This window comes from Gopherus flavomarginatus, chromosome 6, assembly GCF_025201925.1.
Source record: "Gopherus flavomarginatus isolate rGopFla2 chromosome 6, rGopFla2.mat.asm, whole genome shotgun sequence".
Lineage (NCBI taxonomy): Eukaryota > Metazoa > Chordata > Testudines > Testudinidae > Gopherus > Gopherus flavomarginatus.
In genome coordinates, this window is record NC_066622.1 from 64,322,390 (window position 1) to 64,346,746 (window position 24,357).

At 43.9% G+C, this 24,357-nt stretch overlaps 1 protein-coding gene across 2 annotated transcripts in view; it reads left to right on the forward strand.

Annotated features, from left to right (window-relative positions):
* Positions 1–24,357, forward strand: part of HELLS (helicase, lymphoid specific) — a 43,730-nt gene that overhangs the window by 13,600 nt on the left and 5,773 nt on the right. The window contains exons 7-19 of one of the 2 annotated variants that reach the window (XM_050960102.1): positions 383–424; positions 2,491–2,715; positions 5,072–5,254; positions 5,442–5,585; positions 8,150–8,346; positions 8,977–9,073; positions 12,963–13,124; positions 20,281–20,423; positions 20,684–20,822; positions 21,958–22,041; positions 22,158–22,277; positions 22,498–22,614; positions 23,530–23,689. In XM_050960102.1, coding sequence (XP_050816059.1) covers positions 383–424; positions 2,491–2,715; positions 5,072–5,254; positions 5,442–5,585; positions 8,150–8,346; positions 8,977–9,073; positions 12,963–13,124; positions 20,281–20,423; positions 20,684–20,822; positions 21,958–22,041; positions 22,158–22,277; positions 22,498–22,614; positions 23,530–23,689 — 1,813 coding nt within the window. Of the gene's footprint in view, positions 1–382; positions 425–2,490; positions 2,716–5,071; positions 5,255–5,441; positions 5,586–8,149; positions 8,347–8,976; positions 9,074–12,962; positions 13,125–20,280; positions 20,424–20,683; positions 20,823–21,957; positions 22,042–22,157; positions 22,278–22,481; positions 22,615–23,529; positions 23,690–24,357 lie in introns of those variants that run through there. The other variant, XM_050960103.1, reaches the window with a different exon arrangement.

Below are 24,357 nucleotides of genomic sequence, written 5' to 3' on the forward strand. Positions count from 1 at the left end.
AATGTGATGGTATGTGATCTCTGCAACTTATAGTATCTCTTTAGCATAATTACACACCTTTATTAACAAAATGAGGAATTTGTGCAGACTTTCAGAAGGTATACCCATTTCTTCTCTCCCCAGTGTGTGTGCGCGTGTAAAAACGTAAACTTTATTTTGTGAACTTTATTTTGTATTCCCAGCTGTGTGACCTTGAGCAAGTTACTTAATTTATCTGTGCATGTTCTTCTTATCAGCAAGTGAGAATAATGCTTGGTTATGGTTCACTTAAAGCACTTTCAGATCCTGGGATTAAAGGTTCTACAAAAATAGATATTGCTGTATTAGTTTTTCAAGTTGTTATAAAGCATATTTTACACTAGCATTTTCGTTTTATTTTTAGGAAATCTTGTCAGTGGCCAAAAAAAGCAAAGTAGAGAATCAGGTATGTCCATGCATATTGTTACAGCTGTACACTGTAAAACCAACTTAAATGTCTTCAATTTCAAAATTCCTCGTATTTTAGATTGTCTTTATCTCATTTCCTGCCCCCATATTTTAATTGTTGTTTATTACTGAAAGCCTACTTTTCTATCTATATTTGTTAATCTAAGTTGCACATACCAACATGGAATACGTGATTTTAAAATAAGTATCTGAAAATAGAATTCTTTATCTTGATTTTTTTTTTTAATTAGATTATGCCTCCAAACATCTTGCTAAAGAGAGAGCTTATAAAATGCAGTTTTGCAGCTTGTTCTCTGGGAGGAAATGTCTAAAATATGTTAGCTCAATTTCTTCATTCTAACTGATGTAAAAAAATACATATTTTTTTATTTATATAGAATAAATACAATTTTTGGAAAAGTAAGCACTAGGAACCCTATATATGATGTATGATTTTTATCTAACTTGATTTTGTTCATGACAAAGTGGTGGTTTTACTTATACATTATGAATGACTTTATGTGGTATATTTTTAAACTTGTTCTGTAAATAAATGCCTAACTGCTATATCATTAGGTGCTCTACTGGAAGTTTTAAACAGGGATTTGGAGCAAACAAATTTTTGAATTGCTTCACTCCAGCTCTGGGCATAAAATCTACTGGTCCTGCACTCCAGTTTGGGGTCTGCTCCAAAGCCCTGGTTTTAAAAGTATGGGATTAAATGGTTCACTGATTTAATACTAAGCTCAAGCCTCCAGAAGTTGGAGCCTAAATGTGTCTTGTGTTAAATGTGATTTGTTTGATAGTGTAGTGTGGAGCACAAGGGAAACATTTTTGCCTTTCAAAGTATAAGTCATATTCTCAGGAAAAAACGAGTGCTGGAGTATCAGATCAGGCTTGCGACATACACATGATAAATTGTTCTAGTTTTGAGAATTGATAAGGTGCAGGATAGTGGGGGTGAGGGTGGGGTTGGTTGTTAGTTTTCTGCTGTGTTCTTATAGGGAATTGAGTGTGTGTGGAGAAGCCAACTTCTAGTGGTCACTGGAATTTGCTTAAAATAGGGAATTAGTTCCACGTGAAATGTGCTGTCCTTTTGTGTGTCAAGTTTTGAGGTCTGTTCGCTTTTATGGATAGCAACTTGGTATTCAACATTATCCTTTTATTTAATAAATATTACTGCTTTTAAACTACAAAGAGTTGAAGGATATATTGCCATTGAGCGTGTTGCCGACACAGAGGGTGCCCGAGGCAAGCAACAGTGGTTCATTGCCCAGAGTGCGTAGCGTCAATGAACACACCAGGGTGGAGAAGCAAAACACAAGTTTATTTGAGCTCAAATAAGGTGCAAGGGAGAAATAACAATCTCAAATCCTGCACACCTAAAACAAGTAGTTTCTTCCTTTTATAACCCAGTTGTTTACTACAAAACTTTTTCTTGCTGACTAGCTGATCTTTCACTCCCTCCTCCTTTCCCATCCAGCTGTGGTATCTTTTCTCATTCAATCTTTTGTCTTCCCCCTTCGTCCCCCCTCTCCGCTGCTGAGACATATATACAGTATCTTAAAACGGCCTTGAGTGTGCTTTAGCCTAGCTTCAATGTATCACAGCAGAGAACTGGCTATTACAATTGAAAACTAACTGCGAACACTACATTTTTGCAGCTATTAGTACATTAGGTTACACTAGGTTACACAAAGTGTTTAACATGGAGGAACAATTGTTCATTGAGGCCTGAGCAGGAGGGCTTCATCGGCACTCGTGATCTTCCACCCTCCCGAGCTACCTAGATTTATGCCTAGTGACACCAACAAGCGGTTTAATGTTTAAATATTAATTGGCTAGGTGGCAATATCATCACTGGAAATTTTGTGCTTGAGTTATTGTGTGTGGTCAGCCACACTTGGATTAAATCTGCCTTTATCATTGCAGCTGGATACTGTTTTGCCTAACCGTAGCAATAACATTGATTTGCAGATTTGCCAGAAGTCTCAGCAGCTTGCTGAGTATATTAACTAAGCTTTGCGATGTTTGTACTTAAATTCTCTGAACTTTCTTCTGTAGGATGAAAGCTCTTCTAACAAACTATGTGCAGAAGACCTCCAGAAAAATGGAGATTCTAATAGTGTCATTAAAGATAGGTTGTCACAAGCTGTACGACATAATGCTAAGCACTTCCTTGATCCAGTACGGAAATTTCACGGGCAGCCAATACCCTTTCAACAGCCAAAGCTTTTTTCAGGAGGTGTTATGAGGTGGTACCAAGTTGAAGGCATGGAATGGCTCAGGGTATGAATCTGTATGTTTATGTTTATACTTATTTCAACAGAAGATGATATTGCTCATGTTTCAGAATCTTCTACGTTAAGTATATTGGAGGGAACAGTGTTTCTTTTGGGTTTGGCACAAAAGCTGTGCAGAGCTGTATTTTTTATTTATTTGTTTGTTTGTTTATTTTAAAGGAACTCTTGGTCCATGTTAACTTTGGCCTTTCCAGCCCTCTGTGGTTGACTGAACTGCAGAAATTGCATGCATGTTTCTTTAAAAGAAGGGAATATGTATGGGGACATTGCCATGTAATGTCCGGGTGGAAGTTTTGAAGAAAGACAGCTTAAAGCCACTCTTCTAATAGGAGTAAAACATGCATGTGGGAGGCTGTACTCCATTTTCCCTGTTACAACATACTGATATTTCAGGCAGGATGTTCTTTACCTGATTTCAATTGAGCTGTATCCCCAGTGTAAAATATCAGTGCTTCCATCTTTGTTTTGGAATTACAAGTGGCCTGTAAAGGATTTCTAAAACACAAAATTGAGCTCATACACCTTATTGTTTCTTTAAAGAATATCCAGGCCTCTTTTATACTTCATAAAGTTTTTCTTCTTGATTTTTCGCTTTAGAAATATCAGGAACGTCAAGTCTAGTCTTCCCTACTCTAACTAGAGAATGTCATGGGGATCTGATGTGTGTTGTGAGCTCTTGCAACCTATTTGGAGTGTTGGTATTTTTGAATTTTTAACAAAGACTTCTTTATATTGGGCATTGGAGTTAAATGTATTAAAAGATTTAAATATTCTGCTTAAAAGTCTTTCCTCTTTCAACTGCCCATGGTTACAGGGCTAACTGCACCTGTTCCATGTCTGGTCTCTCTAAGTGCACTTCTTCAGGTGGTAGGCCTCTTGCCCGTACGTGTCCCAGGGTGGAATCTTGTGCCGTTTTCCCACTCCTAGACAGGAATCTGAGTATACCAACCAGCAGGTGCAGCCCAGCTTCAGGCATGTGTTTCTTCCTTTTGGGAACTTGTGACCAATGCTGCTGACCCAAGAGCCTTCTAAATAGTGTCTTAAAATGCATTTCTCTCTTGAATATTTGTTCCAGTTGCTCAATAAAAATAAATAGCCTACATGCAAATTCAGTTTCATCTAAATTGTTCACTTCACTACATACAGAAAGGAAAGCCTGACTTAGCAACAAGAACAGAATAGACTCAGTTAAGTCTTCTGCAGTCATCACAGGGCATACATACAATACAGATTTCTACTGGCACCGTTATGTTGGTCAAGGGTGTGAAGAAGTGTGCCAGCAAATGATCCCATTGTAGCCACAGAAACACTGGCAAAATTGCGCTTTTTCATGTTATAGCTTATTTCTCTTGGGCTAGAGGGTTGGAATAAGCTTTACTGGAAAAAGTGCAGTTTTTCTAATATAAGTTGTGTCCACACTAGGAGCACACTTTATATGGTATAATTGTATATCTGTACTACTAAAGCACTCCTAGTGTAGATGCGGCCATAGTGTCTTTCAGGGTAGACAAGACCTAACTTTCTAATATTTAAAAAACAAACAGAAAACCCCTCTCCCAGCTTTTCTTTAAATCTTTTCCACTGACTTTTATCCATCAAAGAAGCTTAAAAGTATGCAAGCGCAAGTTTTTTCCTCTGATTGTTTTTGGCTCAAACTTAAAGATGATAATGTGCTGATTTTAGAAGGCAGATGATGAAGGCTAGTTGGCTAAAATATCAGTTTAACTACGTAGGGAGATTCCTACTTCTGTGCAGAAGCATGACACTACAGTTAAGTAGCTGGTTTTTTGTTTGCTATGTCTCTGTATTTGTTTAACTTGTAAGGCATATTTATTCATGGAGCAAGCATTAACTTTTAAAATTTATTTTTATATTGAACGCTAAAGTGTCTAAATATGAAATACTGTATCTATATTCTGCTTTGATTACTCAAAAATGACCAAACAGATTTTTTTATCAAACTTTATAAAAAATGACCTTTTAGTTTAGAAACAAGAATGAAAAATGTCAACAGAAAATTTCCAGTGAAGTTACCATATCACTTAGGGATAAGCTTTCAGTTAAGGGCATACAGATGCCTGTTATGTGTCCAAGTTCTTACAGTTTCACAAGGCCAGTTGGCCACCTAATTGGCCACATGTATGCATAAATATTTGACTGGCACGTGCATACAGATCCTTTGTATTTAAATTAGGCAAGTAGAAATTGTATTCATCTAGCTCTGAATATGTGCGTATGGGAAAAGATTGATAGCAGGAGCCAAATGGTGAATGCAGTCATAGGTGTTTATTCACCTGGATGTCTAGTGCTTATTAGGCATATGTATCTTTCTGTGTATGCAGATGCTTTGGGAAAATGGCATTAACGGCATTTTGGCTGATGAAATGGGACTTGGAAAGACAATCCAATGTATTGCTACAATAGCACTGATGGTAGAGAGAGGAGTCCCTGGGCCATTCTTAGTATGTGGTCCCTTGTCTACTCTTCCTAACTGGATGTCCGAGTTCAAGAGATTCACTCCAGAGGTAAAAAGTATTTTCTTTTTAGTGTTTAGAGGAGCAAATTATTTCATTCTCATAACTGTTTTGGTTTGGAAGTTGTTTGTTCTATATGTATTGTAACCACAGTGGTGGTGATTCTTAGTGTGATTACTATAAAATGTGTGGGTTCTTGATTGCTACTTATTAATGGAAGTATAAAAACTCCTTTTAGATTCCCATAATGCTGTACCATGGAGCCCAGCAGGAACGTCGTAAATTGGTTCAAAAAATTCACAGGCGAGAAGGTTCACTGCAAATTCATCCTGTGGTCATTACCTCGTTTGAAATAGCCATGAGAGACAGAAATGCCTTGCAGGTATACAAGTGCACCTTCACAGGTGGAATGCCTCAGTACCTCTATCTCTAATATAGCTTACAACACTGCTTTCTACTGCAGTAGAAACTTCAAACATTTTTTTCTGCTCAGTAGCAGTGTCACACTGTAACAGTAATAGCTGCTTTTATCAGTTTCCAAGTGCACTGTTCCCTCAGTGTCTAGAGCCCTGGATTGGCATATTTAGTAACTTTCTGAAAAAAATAGAATGCATTACCCAAAAACGATTGTGGACAATGGTAGCGAAGGCAAGCATAATCCATAGTTTGATGGACAATAAGAAGGTAAGCATAATCCATAGCCTGATGCAAACTTGTCCTAAGTGATCTCTCAACAGATGAACAAAAATTAGTTGTTTAAAGGGAAGGTGGTTGTGACAGGTTCCCCCCAGTGTGCTACGTGGAACTGGGGTACCATTGAGCCGGCTGGGTTCCCTCTCACTGTGCTGCTGTGAAAAGCTGCAGACCTGCCCCCAGTCCTTCACTTCCTCCAGCATTCACACAGGTAGGAACACATCCAGCTGCAGTTACAGGCAGGCTTTCTGATGAGCCATGCATGAAGCAACAGTAGAAAGTCTACAGCCAAAGTAATTTAGCTCCCCAGGTGCACCCCCTCTGGATTATAAGCCCCCCTCTGGATTATAAGCCCAAAATTATACCATCTTGCACTGCATAGGGGTTTGTACAGTATAAGCTCACTGAGTGTCTTCCCCCCCGTGTGGAGAGGACTATGCAACAACCTTTGCCCCTTGAGCTACGATTTCCCATGCATTTCACTCAAATGCACTGGTTTAGATAAAGCAAAAACAAGTTTATTAGCTACAAAAGATAGATTTTAAGTGATTATAAGGGATAGAAAACAGATCTAAGCAGATTATCTAGCAAATAAGCAAAACACAAACTAAGCTTAATATACTAGATTGGATATGAATTAGCAGTTTCTCACCCTGCAGGCTTGCAGATTCTTAAGGAACAAGCTGCACTTGCTTTACAGCTTGAAATCTCCAGGTCTTTCATACATGGCTAGAAATCCTTTTAGCCTGGGTCCAGCACTTTCCTCAACTCAGTCTTTGTTCCTCAGGTGTTTTCAGAAGTTTTCTTGTGTGGAGAGTGAAGAAAAACAGATGTGGAAAGACACTGGCATCCCAAGATGGAGTCTGGAGTCATGTGGCCTGGTCACAAGCCCTTGCATACATTATTGAGGGCTTGTCTACACGACGATGTCAACAAAACTTTTGTCTTTCACTGGTACTTAAAAAAGCACCACCACCCCCATGCGCAAGACAAAAGTTTTGCTGACGCAAGTGGCAGTGTGAATGTGGCTTTGTCAGCAGGAGCTGACCCTGCTCGTGAGGTTGGATGTACTTTGTTGGTAAAAGTACCTGCAAAATACCAACAGAGAGGGTTTACACACGCTGACTTCTAGCGACTTAGTTGACACAGCCTTGTCGCTAAAAGCTGCATAGTGTGGACAAGCCCTGAGTCATAGCAGCCATTAATTACAGTCTGCCTGGAACCTTCACAGGATGGTTAAGTTCTTCCAGGATCCATTGTCTTTGTTGATGAGCGCTGTCTGGCTTCATTGTTGTACCTGAAAGGCTGGCTGTGGATGTTTTCCAGAGTAAGCCCATTTGAAATCCCTAGTCAGTATTACTCATTTCAGACACAAAAATGTTACTTGCATATAAATAGGATAATCATATTCAGCAAATCACAACTTTTTCAATGATACCCCACGTGACTTATCTTGTACAAAATGCATCATAATTATGCCATAATCATATGGTGGTAATATTGTGAAGAATATGGGGTGCAGTGTCACAGTGGGTTTTGGAGTAGGATTTATATTCAGTACAGTACATCGGAGTGGTCACTTAAGACAGGAGGTTGCTTAATAATGGTCATCTCTTTTGCTGTAGAGTCAAGGAAGGAGCATTCCTGGTGCAGCACATTTTTCTATATCCAACTTAATAACATTTCAGTTCTATGTCAGTTGGTGCACTCCTGAATAATAAAAACTGTAAAATATTACACGAACTACATTAAAAACATTAAGGTTGCAGTCAACAGTTAGGAAATACCAGAATTAAGGTTGCCTGTTGCTCAAGCGTGGTCTTCACTGAGTATGTACCAACTGAGACTTTGGGGTGGGTTTTTATGGATATTTTGAAAGACGCTTCCCTGACACACAGGTCAGTCCTTGCCGATTTTAACTCCCTGCTCCACTAGAGCCCAGATAAAGTCACATGAATTTAAAATATTTTTGTTAGCCTCGTTCTTGGAAACAACTTGGGGTATTGTGGGTGAAACCCCCCCCCCAAAAAAAAAAAAAAAGAGTCCAGCCTGAGGTAGATTCTAGGCATGGGAAATTTTAGCCTAAACAGTTGAAGTTTGGCAACGTTATAAGCAAATGACAATAGGGTCTTATGATGGGTAGTGTTGGGCAGCCATAATAGGCAGTTCTACTAGTCCTGTCTGTAGTATGTATTTTGATGTGGCAAAGATCACATTTCTTGAAATGCTAGGTGACTTCTTTTCTTTCCGTAGCATTGCTTCTGGAAGTATCTGATAGTGGATGAAGGACATAGGATTAAGAACATGAACTGTCGTCTTATCAGAGAATTAAAACGGTTTAATGCTGACAATAAACTTCTGTTAACTGGTACTCCCTTGCAAAACAACTTGGCAGAACTCTGGTCGCTACTTAACTTCCTGCTGCCAGATGTATTTGATGACTTGAAAAGGTAGGCCATGGTCTTTTGGCCAGACTGTTTTGTGTGTGTGTTCTGCATGAGCTACTCAGAACTAATGCCTTACATCATTACAACTATCCATCTGTTCATTTGAGTTGGATAAATTGATAACTTGTCACATAGTGATTGGATTCACCTTTGTTCTGTGATGGAGGGGCTTGAATGGATTTTCCCTTCCTCAAGTGACTTTTTTTTCCATTTCTGAAGTTGCTTCCACAGAGAGGGAAACAATTTTCATGTCTCAGCCACTGAGCAAAAATTAAAACCCTCTGAGCCAAGTAGCAAGCATTAAGTTTTCCTTCATGACTACCTGTCACATCGCAGTGCCAAAAAACAACTTGAATTTAGTGCTAAGCTGGAAAGAGGTTGCAAAGGTCTCTACAGCAGAAGTAATGTTATTTTGTATAACAGATTGCACTGTGCTTTCCAACTAACATTTCTGTTTATTATAATTCAGTTTACAATTGTCTGGCCTTAGACAAAAGAAAATGCTTATTTTAATTCTACCCATTGTACATCTTTCATACATAAGGTGCTTTAGAAACTTATTTGGAGTTTGACACATTCAGATAACAATAACATATATGAAACAACTTGAATTTGTTTTGTCTCTGTCTCTAGCTTTGAGTCCTGGTTTGACATTACAAGTATTACAGAAATCGCTGAAGATATTGTTGCTAAAGAAAGGGAGCAGAACATCTTACACATGTTGCACCAGGTCTGGGTTCTTGATTTTGCTGTTGTTGTTTTAAAGTTTTATTGCACCTTTAATCTTGAGCATATTATTAGAACAGATTTCTTCTTTGAAGTTGATCATAACACAACTTCTTCATCGAGTGATTGCACATGTGTATTCCCCAATAGGTGTGCGTGCTCACCGCGTGCACCAGTGCCAGAAGTTTTTTCCCTAGCAGCACTCGTAGGGGGGAGCTCCCCCTGTGACTCCTGGAGTGGTGCCTGGTTGGCACAGTATAAGGAGAGCTGCATGCTCCCCTTACCCTCAGTTCCTTCTTGCCGCCAGTGAAGGTGCATAGGAACTGCTCTGCTCCAGCTTTGCTGTAGCTTGTCCCCAGAACTGTTTGTTCGTTCAACGTTAGTACCTGTAGTTAGTAAGCTGTTTAGTTAGTCAGTGAGCCAGGGCCAGGGCATGCCCCGCACTCCGGGGTTTAAATTGTGTGGCTCTTGCAGGTGTTCTGTGCCAAAGAGCGACCCACATGCAGACTGTTTTGTACTGCTTGGGAGAAACTCATATCAGTAAAAGGTGCAAGATTTGCAAGCCATTTAAGCCTCGGACCAAAAGAGAAAGGGACATTAGGCGCTGACCTCCCACCCTGGCACGCCGCTCCGAACCAGTACCCGGCACCACGATGTTGGTACACCGCAACACTCCAGTACCATTGGCCAGTCGGTACCGCTCTCCATTCACGAGGCACGCCAAGAAAGCCAAGAAGACTCCTTCTTCACAGCAGCACTGAGGGAAATCTAGGACAGAGGATAGGCCCATGTCAGGCAGTCCTCAATCCCCACCAGGCCCCAGGCCTCCGACTCAAGCTGAGCGGAGTAGCCTGGTCCCTTCGGAACAGGCCTCTCAGGATGTCTGGATGCCTTCCACGCCTGAAGCCCTCCATCTGGCCAGGGGCGTCATGTCCTTAAGGGTTTGAACCATTTTTTTTCTGTATTCTAGACCCTCAGCCCCACAGTGGGACCTAAACCTGGTGTTGGCTCGTCTCATAGGGCCCCCATTTGGACCACTGCCATGTGCTCCTGGTCTCACCTCTTGTGGAAGGTGGCCTTCCTGGTTGCGATCATGTCAGCTAGGTAAGTCTTGGAGCTCAGGGCCCTGACCTCCGAGCCTCCATACACGGTCTTTCATAAGGACAAGGTCCCGCTCCACCCACACTCTGTGTTCCTCCCCAAGGTGGTCTCCGCCTACCACATGGGTCAGGACACTTCTCTACCGGTGCTCTGCCCCAAGCCTTATGCGTCCAGTGAAGAGCCCCGTCTCCATACATTTGATGTGCAGTGCGCTCTGGCTTTCTACCTCGAGTGGACTAAGCTGTTCAGAAAGTCCTCACAACTGTTCATCGCCTCAGCTGAGCGCGTGAGGGGCCAGCCGATTTCCACTCAGAGGCAGTCCAATTAGATCACTTCATGCATCCATTCCTGTTATGAATTGGCAGGTGTTCCCCTGCCACCCATTGTGAGGGTACAGTCGACATGGCCGCAGGCCTCGTCGGCTGCCTTCGTGGCCCACATCCCTATCGAAGATGTTTGTAGCGCCGCCACGTGGTCTTCAGTTCACATATTCACCTCGCACTATGTGATCATCCCTCAGACCAGGGATGATGCCGGGTTTGGCAGGGCTGTCCTCCATCCTGGGAACTTGTGAACTCCTACCCATCTCCAACAGATATAGCTTGGAATCACCTACTGTCGAATACACATGAGCAGTCACTCGAAGAAGAAAAAACAGTTACCTTTTTCCGTAACTGGTGTTCTTTGAGATGTGTTGCTCATGTCACTCCCACCCTCCTTATCCTCTGTCAGAGTTGTCTGGCAGGAAGGGACTGAGGGTGGGGGGAGCACGTAGCTCCCCTTATACCATGCCAGGCAGGCACCACTCCAGGGGTTGCGGGGGGCCCTCCCCCGTACGGGTACTGCTCGGGGAAAAACTTCTGGCACTGGTGCACATGGTGAGCATGCACACTTATTGTGGAATAGGCATAAGCAACACATCTCAAAGAACACCTGTTACGGAAAAGGTACCTGTCTTTTAGCAGGTCTGGTGTTGTATCTTTGGCACCGTTGGCACTTCCTGCATTGCTTTTGTATTGGACCGTCTCAGCATTAAAAGATTAAAAGAATGGTATAAGTCTTTGATAATTACTGTTTTTTGGGGTTTTTTTGGTTTTGAAATGAAATTAAGAATTCTGAAGATAAAAGCTAACTGCAACTTTAGTTTCGGCACTTCTTTAGCAGTTAATGTTTCACCAGCAGATTAAACTGGTACCATGCACCATCATTTGCATTAAGTTGAGATCTGTGTGCCATTGTAAATAACTTCAACAGTTTGTCTTTTATGGAATGTGACTCAAACACATTTCTATCTCAGATCATTTTGTTGGCCATGACATAGCTTTCAGGGCATGAAACTTTTCTTCCTCTCCAAGTTTGTAATGAGGGTTTTATTCCCCTATTGAAAGGCAAAACCAAACTATTGTTAGGTGGTCACTATTTTTTTTTGTTTTTTAAGTCAACACTTGCCAACAGTCACCACTGTTTTCCTATTCTAGCTCTAAGGAAAAACTTGTCTCCCCCAGATATGCTATGTGGTAACTGTTGACAAATGCTGAGTCTTCACTGACAGCTCCTATAATCCAGTAAGGACACTACTTCATTGTTGTGTCAGGATCACATGTTTAAGTCCATAGAGATCCTTGGGAATGTACCTTTCAAAATATTTTTAAACTAGCCACTTTTCAAAGCTATGGCATGTAGACCATAACTGCATCACCATTATAAGGATTTCTCAGTATTTTAATATGTCTTGAATCTTCACAAAGACATGCCTATTCCCAAGATGTATGTAGCTTATAGTGTGTAGTTGTATACAGCTCTACAAGCCAAATTCTTTGATGTAAATTGGCACTACACCATTGAGGTCAATGACATTGCACCAATGTATGCCATTAGAGCAGTGGTCACCAACCGGTCGATTGTGATTGACTGGTGAATCCTGGAGACACTCCCAGTCAATCACAATCTCTGGTGGTGCATTTGGGCTGCTGCTAAGGCAGGGTCCCTGCCTGTCCCAACCCCATGCCTCTTGCAGAAACAGACTAGCCCAGCACGGCCCCGGGGGAAGGACTTGGGGGAGGGGTCTCCACACGTTGCTCCTGCCTACAAGCACCACCTCTGTAGCTCCCATTGGCTGGGAATGGGGAACTGGCCAGTGGGAGCTGTGGGGGCAGTCCCTGCAGAGAAGGGCAGTGCACGGAGCCACGTGCCCCACACAGGGTGCGTTGGCCCCTTCCGGGAGTGGTGTGGGGCTGGAGCCACCCAAGGTAAGCACCGCCTCCTTCAGTGGGCAGGTTGTATGAGTACAGCAGGCCCAGCTATGCTGGACCAGCATTTCTCTTCTACCACCCAACCTGCAGCCTCCTGGAGCCAACCCCCAATATTCCCTCCTGCACCCCAAGCCCTTGCCCCAGCCCTGAGCCCCCTCCCAGTGCCAGCACCCCATACCCCCTCCTGCACCCCAAGCCCAGGCCCTGAGCCATCTCCCAGAGCCAGCACCCTGTACCACCTCCTGCATCCCAACGCTCTGCCCCAGCCCCCTCCCACACTGCGAACCCCTTGGCCCCAACCCAGAACCCACACCCTCTCCTGAACCCCAAGCCGCTGAAAGTGAGTAAGGGTGGGAAAGGGCAAGCAACTGGGGGGATGGGATGGAGTGGGTGGGTCCTTGAGGGAAGGGACGAGGTAGACCTTGGGATGCCCTTAAATTCAAAAAATGATCTTGTGCATAAAAAGGTTGGAGACCACTGCACTAAACAGCTTGGCCCCACATGTTTAGTGGGCGTAATACATATTTGTTTACATTTTAGATTTTGACGCCTTTCTTATTGAGAAGACTGAAATCTGATGTAGCTCTTGAGGTTCCTCCTAAACGAGAAGTTGTGGTGTATGCACCACTGGCAAAGAAACAAGAAACCTTCTATACAGCTATTGTAAATCGGACCATTAAAAAGCTGCTCGGAAACAATGAGGTACCTACTGATGTAGACTTCAGTAATGTATAAAACTTATTATTGTCAATGGTTCACGAATGAAAATACCATAGCATTGGTTACACTAGTAGTGACTTCTAAAACACTTATTTTTTACCAGTTCCGTTTTGTGTACAGATGCACAGCTCATTAGTTATATTAGAATTCTATACATTAAAGTTCAATAGAAACATCCTACCTTACAATTTTGGTGTGTCAAATTTTTTTTGTTACAGGTCTCTAAAATATTTTCCTGATTTGAAATCTTTGACTTTCATCTATTATTTCATTGCCTCTCAGCTCAAAATTGGCTCATCACCCTGTCAAACTTTCCATATACTTAAATCTTTATAAACTTCAGCACTGATTATTATTGAAGAAAATAATAAAATTGAGCAAAAGCTTTTTGTTAATAGTTCTGGGCTTAATCCTTCTGCCACTTATTTTAATTGGAATTTATTGCTGTTGACTTCAGTGGGAACAGAATTTAGAGCATGTTGCTCCTTGGCTAGTTTTAGCCTAGAAAGGACATAATGGTATTTCTATAGTTCATAGCTAAGGCCTGGTCTACACTACGACTTTAGGTCGAATTTAGCAGCATTACCTTGATTTAAGCCTGGACCCGTCCACACGACGAAGCCCTTTTTTCCGACTTAAATGGCTCTTTAAATCAGTTTCTTTACTCCACTCCGAGGGGATTAGCACTGAAATCGGCCCTGCCGGGTCGAATTTGGAGTCGTGTGGTCGCAATTAGTCGGTATTAGCCTCCGGGAGCTGTCGCAGAGTGCTCCATTGTGACTGCTCTGGACAGCGCTCTCAACTCAGATGCACTGGGCAGGTAGACAGGAAAAGTCCTGTGAACTTTTGAATTTCATTTCCTGTTTGGCCAGCGTGGCGAGCTGATCAGCACAAGTGACCATGCAGAGCTCATACAGAGCTCATCAGCATGATGGGCACATTGCCCAGCCCGTACTTTGTGACAAGTCTATGTCCTCATCACTCTCGTCACTGCGCTGCTGTTGTCTCCTTGCCTGGTTTTGCTTTTGCAGCTTCTGGTTCTGTGCTGAAAAAAGGCGCGAAACAATTGTCTGCCGTTGCTCTGACGGAGGGCAGGGCGACTGACAACATGGCTTACAGGGAATTAAAATCAACAAAAGGGGTGGCTTTGCATCAAGGAGAAACACAAACAACTGTCACATAGAATGGCCCCCTCAAGGATTGAACTCAAAACTCTGGGTTTAGCAGGCTGTTGATTTCACAAAACAAATTGGATCAATTTCTTGTTTTGATCCTTTCATCTATCTTTTACATCTTAGGCTGGCAACAGACCATGCAGTATGACTGCTAGCCATCGTTATCTCCTGGGTGCTCGGCAGAAGATGCTGCATTATGATTGCTAGCCGCCATCATCTTCTGGCTGCTTGCCAGAAGACGGTGCAGTATGACCGCTAGCCATCAGCATCTCCTGGGTGCTCAGCAGAAGATGGGAATGACCTGGCTGAGTCACTCCCATGTCTGCCCAGACGCCCCTGACTGACCTCACTGAGCTCGGCTAAAAGAGCACCCAGGAGTACAACAACGATTGCTACCAATCGTAACGCACCTTCTTCTGCCAAAAGGCAATGAGCTGCTGCTGTGTAGCAATGGAGTCCCATGTCTGCCAGCACCCAGGAGACGTACGGTGATGGTGACCTGAGTAGGCTCCATGCTTGCCATGGTATGGCGTCTGCTCAGGTAACCCAGGAAAAAGGGTGCGAAACGATTGTCTGCTGTTGCTTTCTTGGAGGGGGAGAGTGAGAGGGGGACCTGACGACATGTACCAGAACCACCCGCAACGCTGTTTTTGCCCCATCAGGCATTGGGATCTCAACTCAGAATTCCAATGGGCAGCGGAGACTATGGGAACTGTGGGATAGATACCCACAGCTACCCACAGTTCAACACTCTGGAAGTTGACGCTAGCCTCGGTACTGTGGACGCAGTCCATCGACTTAATGCACTTAGAGCATTTTGTGTGGGGACACGCACGATTGACCGTATAAAAACGATTTCTAAAAAAAGACTTCTATAAATTGACCTAATTTCGTAATGTAGATATACCCTAAGAGACCTTCCTCTTGCTCAAGTAATAGTTAAGGTTGTTTGTGATACTCCACAAGAGCAATGTGTGCCCATGCTCCTCTTAGAAAATTAGGCTTTCAGTATCTAAAGTTGTGTACTGAGAATTGAGGCCACTTTTTAAAAAAAGTGGAATTTAAGTTTAGTTAAGTAGTAAACCACTGGACATCTTCAGTGGTCATACTTCAGTTATTGTTACAACATAACTTTTTTAGGTAGGACTAGAGAATGAGCTTCAATAGTCATTTTCTTATCAAATGCAGAGCTTGCCAAGGCAATTTGTGGCAGCCTCCTCTGCCAAGTGTAGATACCTCAGACTGGCCTCAGAGACCATCAAATCTTGTCAGAGGGCAGTCGTCAATAATGTGTGACATTCTCTTTGGCCATAACTGGATGTGGCCCCAGGTGTGAAGGCTGGCTGCACATTGACCCTGGCCTGCTCGAAAGGTATCAGAAGGACCCTGACCAGCATGATAAATCAGAGCCAAGTTCACACATGGTAGGGTCAGTTATAAGAGACTGGTTCTTTAAGTGTTTGCTCGTGTCCATTCCATATTAGGTGTGTGTGCTCGCCACATGCACCAGTGCTGGTAGTTTTTCCCCTCAGCGGTATCCATAGGGGACCAGCTCTGGCGCCCTCTGGAGTGCCATGCACATGCTGTGGTATAAGGGGCACTACCAGCTCCTCCCACCCTCAGTTCCTTCTTGCCACCAGTGATGGTGCTGGAGCATCTGCTGCTTTGGCTAGCATTGTTTTGTTCTCTGTTCTTGCGAATGTTACAAAACCTGTAATATAATTGTATATAGTTAGTAGTTGAATTAGTTACCCTTAGTAGTAGTTCTTAAAATCTTCTTTAGTCCTGGGGACGGAGCATGCGTTAAGCACTGTGATCATTGCAAACAGGCTATGCCCATCAGTGATCCCCATAGTAGCTGCCTAAGGTGCTTGGGCAAAGGGCACATAAGTGACAAGTGTCATATTCATAAGTCCTTCAAACCCAGGATGAAAAAGGAGCAGGACAACCACGTTAAAGTGCTCCTGATGGAGTCTGCACTCACTCCGGCACCGGAGCGATAGTCCAACTTGGCACCAGGCACCAGGGCGTCGATCCCCCTCCATGGCTCTGGCCAAGAAGCCAAGGAAGACAGTGAGGGGAAGATCTTCTACATCCCACAAGACCCACGCCGGCAGCTCAATACCCCTTTCAGGAAGTCGTGCCCCAGCTCAAGTTGAGCGATGCTGCCCATCCCATACCTTGCCTGCAACTCCGGATAGCAGTGGAGGCTTCTGTCAGCTTCAGGTGCCATCGACACCCAAAGCCCTACAGGTATCTCAGGAGATCCTGACACTTCCGGTGCTGCTCACACCAGCTCCGGCAGTACCCTGGTCTCTGTGTAAACCTGCCTTGGTACCTCTGCGTATGTCCCTGCCTCAGCACCACTGTTCCCCATTGCAATGGACAGCCCGCCACCGCTCGCCTGCTCAAAGCCATCACATCTCAGAGATGGAGAAGCAGGCTCAGCAGAGCCTTCTTCCTGTCTCCTGACTTTGGGCACTGACAGCAGGATTCGAGGCATACCTCGCCGATAGCCTGGTGCAGACCCATCAAGCCATGTGCCCCTCAGCAGAAACACCAAGACCGATCCCTCGCATCTCCAAGGGCTCGGTACAGATCACAGGACCGATCGGGGGACCAAAGCCACCAATAACTAGGCATTGTCATCTGTCTCCCAAAGATTGTCCTGGCAATTGGCTTGTGGTAACTCCTGGTCCTGCTTGTCATCCCGGTACCGGTCGAGTACATCAGGCGTAGATCTCCGGATTTCCAGCGCTGATCCGCTGAACTCAATAGGTGTCCCCGAGGCCCTGACCAAGACATTTGTCTCAGACAGGTCTACCTCGAGGGGCAGGGACCAGCACCAGTCAGACAAGAGCCGCCGTGCTGCCCTGCCTGATCTCCAGTTATAGCTCCAGCATGGAGCAGGGTCCCCTGACTGTGGGATAAGCGCTGATGCCTGCAGTGTCATCTACGTCATCTGCACGGAAACCCATCCTGTGGCCCCAAGCACAGTGGCTGGTGCCATGGTATCCATGGAACCCTTGGGGGTTCAGGCTGCCTACTTGATGCCAGCCCCCTCCAGTGCTCGAGGCTTCGGGGGTAAAGACCCCACAGGTCCAGGAGGACCTAGGAGAGCAAGCTGCTGGACCACCAATGGATATTGAGGATCCCACGGCACCAGCATCGTCCTTGTCATCACCAGACAAGGCTATCATGGGACCCTCTCACCCAATTCCTCAGGATGATGCTAAGACACACCAGGAACTATTGAAGAGGGTCACATCTAACCTGGGACTTCAGGCAGAGGAATTGGAGGAGCCTTTGGACTCCCTTTGACATCCTCTACTCCTTCTGTGGTGGTTTTACCCCTTCCAGGTGGATTTTATGGCTGATACAGAAGTCCCAGAGACGGATTGCCTCTTGGCTGAGAGCCGGCAAGCGCGTTCCCCGTTGCCTGTTGATGCAGAACTTTGAGGCTGTGTTGTCCATCAGGACTCTCACCACCTTGCCCGACAGGTGAGATTGGAATATTATGCATGCCCAGTGGATCGCTCTGAGTTCTTTGACGTTTATGTGAAACGTCATCTTTTCCGGGGACCACATATCCTGCGCCTGGAGATTGCTGAGGTGCGTACCTTAGCCGAGGTCCAAGGCATCCAAAACCAACTCGATGGAGTGAGGGGGAACTCCCTCTAGGACTGTCCTGCTATCAGTCCACCATCGCAGTGAGTTAAGTTTCATTGTGGGGATGGTAACAATCTTTTCCAGGTGATCCTTGAACAGGGAATAACTGTCGCCAGCCATGGTTGCAGGGGCAATCCATCTTTGGGACTTCTGCATCAGCCACGAAATCCACCTGGAAGCTTGTCAGCTCTCTGGCGTCAAGAACATGCTAGTGGATCACCTCAGCAGGGACTTCTCTCACTACGAGTGGTCACTCCACCCAGAGGTAGCTTGCATGATTTCCCAGAGGTGGAGTATTCACCAAGTGGACCTGTTCACCACCAGGCAGAACAGGAAATGTCATCAGTTTTGTTCTCAGCAAGGTCTGGGCAAAGACTCCCTCTCCGATGCCTTTCTCCTGTCCTGGTCAGGGAGCCTGATATATGCGTTCCCTCCAATTCCACTCATCAGCAAGGTCCTGGCAAAGATAAAGAGAGACAAGGCGCAGGTTATCATGATCTCTCAGGCATGGCATCACCAGCAATGGTTCGGAATGCTCATGAACCTGGCAGCGGCCCCTCCCTGGCCCCTACTTAACCAGCTGGACCTGCTGTCACAGGACCTCGGTCAGCTATTACACCCCAACTTCACGTTCCTCCACCTCTCGGCGTAGATACTGCATGGCTGAACCTGGAGGAACTGACCTGCTCAGATGAGATCCAACAGGTCCTCCTGGGGAGTAGGAAGCCCTCAACCAGACTGACTTACCTGGCCAAGTGGAGGAGGTTTTTCTGCTGGGTGTCCGAGCATGACATCTCTCCCTCGCATTCTTCCGTACAGTCTATTTTAGACTACCTGCTTCATCTGAGGAACCAGGGCCTGGCACACACTTCCATTAGAGTACATCTCTCAGCCGTCTCTGCTTTTCACCCACCGATCCAGGGCCAGACGATGTTTTCTTATGACATCATGGTCAGATGCTTGAGAGGCCTTGAAAGACTCTTCCCGCAGGTATGGACCCCTGTCCCACAATGGGATTTTGGTTCTTTGAGCCGCTGGGCTCCTGCTCCCTTTCCCATCTTTCATGGAAGGTTGCTTTCTTGGTGGCGGTCACATCGGCAAGACAAGTCTCTGAGATTAAATCCTTGACCTCAGAACTACCGTACATGGTCTTCTTCAAAGATAAGGTTCAGCTGCAGCTCCACCCTGCCTTCCTGAACTGGAACATCATCTTCCCGGTGTTCTGTCCCAAGCTGCACAAGACCAGTGAGTGAAGAGAGGCATTGTCATGTGCTGGATGTCCTTAGGGCCTAGGCTTTTTACCTACAGTGTACCAAGCCTTTCCGTAAATCAACTTTGCTCTTCATTGCCACAGTGGATAGGATGAAGGGCCTTCCAGTGTCCTCACAGAGGATTTCTAACTGGATCACCTCTTGCATACGGACATGTTGCGAACTGGCGGGGGTCCTGCTGCCGCCGATCGTCAGAGCCCACTCGATTAGAGCTCAGGTGTCCTTGGCAGCCTTCCTGGTGCACATCCCTATCCAGGACATCTGTAGAGCCACGACTTGGTCCTTTGTCCACATGTTCATGGTGCATTATGCCATCACTCAGCAGGCCAAAGACGACGCTGGGTTTGGTAGAGCTGTATTGCAATCTATGAACTCCTACCAACGTCTGTTGGTACTGCTTAAGAGTCACCTAATGTGGAATGGACATGACCAAGCACTCAAAGAAAAGACAGTTACCTTTTTCCGTAACTGGTGTTCTTCGAGATGTTGCTCATGTGCATTCCATGACCCACCCTCCTTCCCCACTGTTGGAGTTGACTGGCAAGAAGGAACTGAGGGTGGAGGAAGCCGGTGCGCCCCTTATAGTACGGCATGTGCGTGCCACTCCAGAGGGTGCCAGAGCTGGTCCCCTATGGATGCTGCTGAGGAAGAAACTTCCGGCACTGGTGCATGTGGCGAGCATACACACCTAATATGGAATGGACATGAGCAACACATCTCAAAGAACACCAATTAAGGGAAAAGGTACCTGTCTTTTTCTGATGTCAGCTGCAGACCAGTCTTCACTACATCAATGTCACAGAGAGACCTGGGCAGTATAAAATATATTTTTCCTAATAATTTATATTTACCTTCTATAATAAAAATGTGTACTGTTAGTGAAGAGACTCTCTTAAAGCAGCAGATACGTTGAGAATCACTGGGAAACCAAGGGATTGGGTCACATCTGGCTGCCCCCTCCCCTTCCCTGCAATGATACATGTGAAACATCTGCTGACTCACAATTTATATCACTTTCTACAGGAAGAAGTAGTCGAGTTGAGTCCTACAGGACGACCAAAGCGTCGGAGTCGAAAGGCGGTTGATTACCGTGAATTAGATGCTGATACACCTGATGAGCTGGAAAAACTGATCAGCAAAATGCAAGAGGAAGTAGAAAAAGAGAGGTGCATATCTTGAAGAAAGAAGTCCCTGTTTTAAAAATATCTTTGTAGCTTATAAGATCATTTTTAATACACTATGAAATATTGCATAAAATTGAAACTAAATTGCTGAATCAAGATAAATGAAAAGCTGCATTATCCTTTCTTTCTAATTCTGAAAATCCAGTAGTTTACAGTAGGTCTTCCAGACATTTGTTAGGTTGTACTGTACTTGAAATGTATTGACATTTTGCTGTACTAATAATATTATGTGTCTTTGAAAGGCCAGTGATAGAAATGACCATTCCTACAGATTCAGAAATCAACCTTAAACTGCAGAATATTATGATGTTACTGAGGAAATGTTGTAATCATCCATATCTCATTGAATATCCACTGGACCCTGCCACACAGCAATTTAAGGTACATATCTTGAAGCATTCAGAGCAGTGTTTTTTTGAAAATTATTGTAGTTAATGTAATGCTGATTAACAGCTTTAGACTTGTATAATATGCTTCTCCACAAAACTCTACTAATGTAATTCAGTCTTGTTTTGAAATTTCTTGCAGCAGACATGAGAGGGAGTAAGTTCAATGTCTGTTATGCGGGGGGCAGTGCCTGTGGGCAAGAGCTGCAAGGAGTTGCTTGTGCACCTCTGCCTAGGAGCTGGACCTGCTGTTGGCCGCTTCCAAGGCGCAACACAGTCAGCGGTGCCAGGACAGGCGAGAAGCCTGCCTCTGCACCCTGGCTGCTCCGCTGACCAGGAGCCACTGGAGATAATCTTGCACCCCAATCCCCTGCGCCAGCCCTGAGCCTCCTCCAAACCCAGAGCTCTCTCCTGCACCTAAACCCCTCATCCCTGGCACCACCCTAGAGCACACCCTGAACCCCGTACTCCAACCCTTTGCCCCAGCCCTGAGCCCCCTCCCACACCCCAAACCCCTCATTCCCCAGATCCGTTGGGTCATGGGCATAAAAAATTTTCTTCAACTGGGTCACCAGAAAAAAAGTTTGAAAACCACTGTTCTAGAGAGAGCTTCCTGGAACTGGTATACAAGACAAAATGTTCTTTCTGGAGCTCAACATCCAACCCCCTACTCAAAAGATATATACAAAGTAATATATATAAAGGTCATCTTAATAGTTTTTTTTCTTATACTACATAAACCCTCTTACTATATTGAAAAGGGGAAAAAATTGGATTATATATAATATATATTTGGGAGCTTAAACCCTCTAACATTTTTACTAACCCTTAATAAGCCATTAATGAAAACAAAAGGATCTCATTCAAAATATAGTCTTGCAAACTAACATGAGCATGACTGCCATATAGTTTAAATCCACTATCATCCAGAGGGGCCACTTAGAGGCTGTCAGGAACTTTGAGCCACAACTAATGGTTGACACAATCAAATGATCTAGACTGGACAAGGATGGGATAGTATTAGCTACGTGGGTGGAAGCCTAGCGAATTAACTGTCATCTCTAGTACCTGAATATTGATGCATCTGAGAGATTGTAAATCTTGACTTTTCCTTTTTACTCTGTTTTAAGGTTGATGAAGATCTAGTGAAGAATTCAGGCAAATTCCTGCTTTTGGACCGGATGCTGCCAGAACTGAAAAAGAGAGGACACAAGGTATTTTTGTTTAGGAATATGGATAATAACTAATCAGTTGCCTTGTTGTGTGTTGTTTTTGGTGTTTGGTTTTATTTTTTAAAATAGGGATATTGAGGAATCTTAACTACTTGTAGGTGTTGCTGTTCTCACAAATGACACTGATGTTGGACATTTTGATGGATTATTGCTATTTGCGGAGTTACAAATTTAGTCGTTTGGATGGATCCATGTCCTATACAGAGAGAGAAGAAAATGTAAGTAACAGCTTAAATATTTAGGTGCATGTATCCAACTCAACTAATTGCAATAAATTCAACCTCTGTTGGTATGCTTTATATGTAATGCCTTGTAGAAAGACAAAGCAAATAATATATTTTTAATCTGATTTAATTTAAAACATGAGTTTAAAAAAAACCTACTGACCACATCCTTTTATTCTGTATTCTGTTTCATGTTAGATGTATTCTTTTCCAGATGCATAAATTTAATACAGATCCTGAAGTTTTCATATTTTTAGTGAGTACACGAGCTGGAGGCCTGGGCATTAATTTGACTGCAGCAGACACGGTCATCATCTATGATAGTGACTGGGTAAGATGACATACTGTTTCTCAAATGCTACATCATACGATTTTCTACCGTAACCCTAGATACTCACTTAGCATCTTGTGTTATGGGATGCTTTACCACATAGAGTCTATGAAAGTAATGTATGTGAAAATTTCATATTCAGATTAAATATGTAGCATAGGGTAATAAGTAAAAATGTGCTGGCCTATACAAACCACCTAAGATTGCTTTGTAGGCAAATGGCTGATACCCTGACTTTCTTAAAAACAGGCTTTTCTACTAGTTGAAAAGAATGCATACTGCTTGAGTGCTGATAATTATTAAAATGCCTACCTTGGAGAGAAGAAGTTTAAAGCTCTTGAAGAAGTTTGAGCCATCTTGGGCAGACAACTTTTGCAAACTTCCCTGTTTCAACAGCTGCCTTGTTAGGCTCTGGTCCCCAAAATTTCCCCAGTCAACTGACATCCCAAAGCTCCAACCAGCCAGAAACCCACTGACTCCTGTGGGCCTCAGGAGGATGGTTGAAGAGCTGTTAGGAGTCTAATCCCTATGGATTTGTACATCTTCAGCTTTTTCGATATACAGCTACTTAGGCTGCACAAGCATACTTAGCATATCCCTTCCCATTTGAACTATGAAGAGCTCCAAATAAACAAGTTGAGAATTCAGGAGCAAAAGTATTTCTCAGTGAGGGCTAATTCCATCATTAATTACAGCTTTTTTAGTACAGGAATAAATATCTCTCACTCATTCCCCAGAACATCTGAACTGTTTTTTTTTCTCAGTCTTTCCCACTTCCCACCATACAAAATCCCCTGTGGTAGACTTTTCAGCCTGAAAAGTGACAGCTTGGAAAACTGAGTGATGGAAAATGGAATCCATTGTGCATCTTTAACAATTAAGCTAATTTGATTTCTTTAATCTCATTCATTTTAGAACCCTCAGTCTGACCTTCAGGCCCAAGACAGGTGTCACAGAATTGGTCAGACAAAGCCAGTTGTTGTTTATCGCCTCGTGACAGCAAATACTGTTGACCAGAAGATTGTGGAGAGAGCTGCTGCCAAAAGGAAGCTAGAGAAGTTGATTATTCATAAAAGTTAGTAAATTAATTCTTTAGAACTTGTAAAACTTTTTTGTTCTATTAAGTTACTGTGGGGAATTCTTGCTGTAATTCAAGATTATTTCTTGTTGTCCTTGTTAACAGAGAATTTCTCTATATGTAAGTAGTTTGTCTCCTTTTTCTAAATATGCCTGTTTCTCTTAGCCGTTCTAATCAGCACTCTGTGCATTCTTTAGCATCTAGGCTGAATTCTGTGACATGATGCTGAATTTGGCTGCAAATTACTCTCTTCATGCGTTTCAGACTGCTGCCTCATTTGTTTTCCACTACAATAATGGGCCCTTGCTGCGTAACTTGGGGTCAGTGTGTGCTATACCTCTTCCTGGCTGCTGGGGAGAGTGAGGAGCAAGTGTGTACTGGCCTGGTAGAGAAACAGGAATGAAACCAGGCAGTAAGGAGTGAGAGTGGTCAGGATGACTGGGGACATGAAACAGCTGTCGGCAATATCAGCTTCTAGGTTTACAGTTATCTACCTTCAGGGAGGATAATGTCTTATGGACAAGATTCAGAACTCTGTCTTTAAGTTGGTCTGAAGCTTTGAGAGAGGAGCTTTCTAATTGCACAGGCAAGCTTGTCTAGCTTTGGATCACATCCATTGAAATCAGCTGAAATGTGGGGAAGCAGAAGAAGGCAGAGAGAACAAT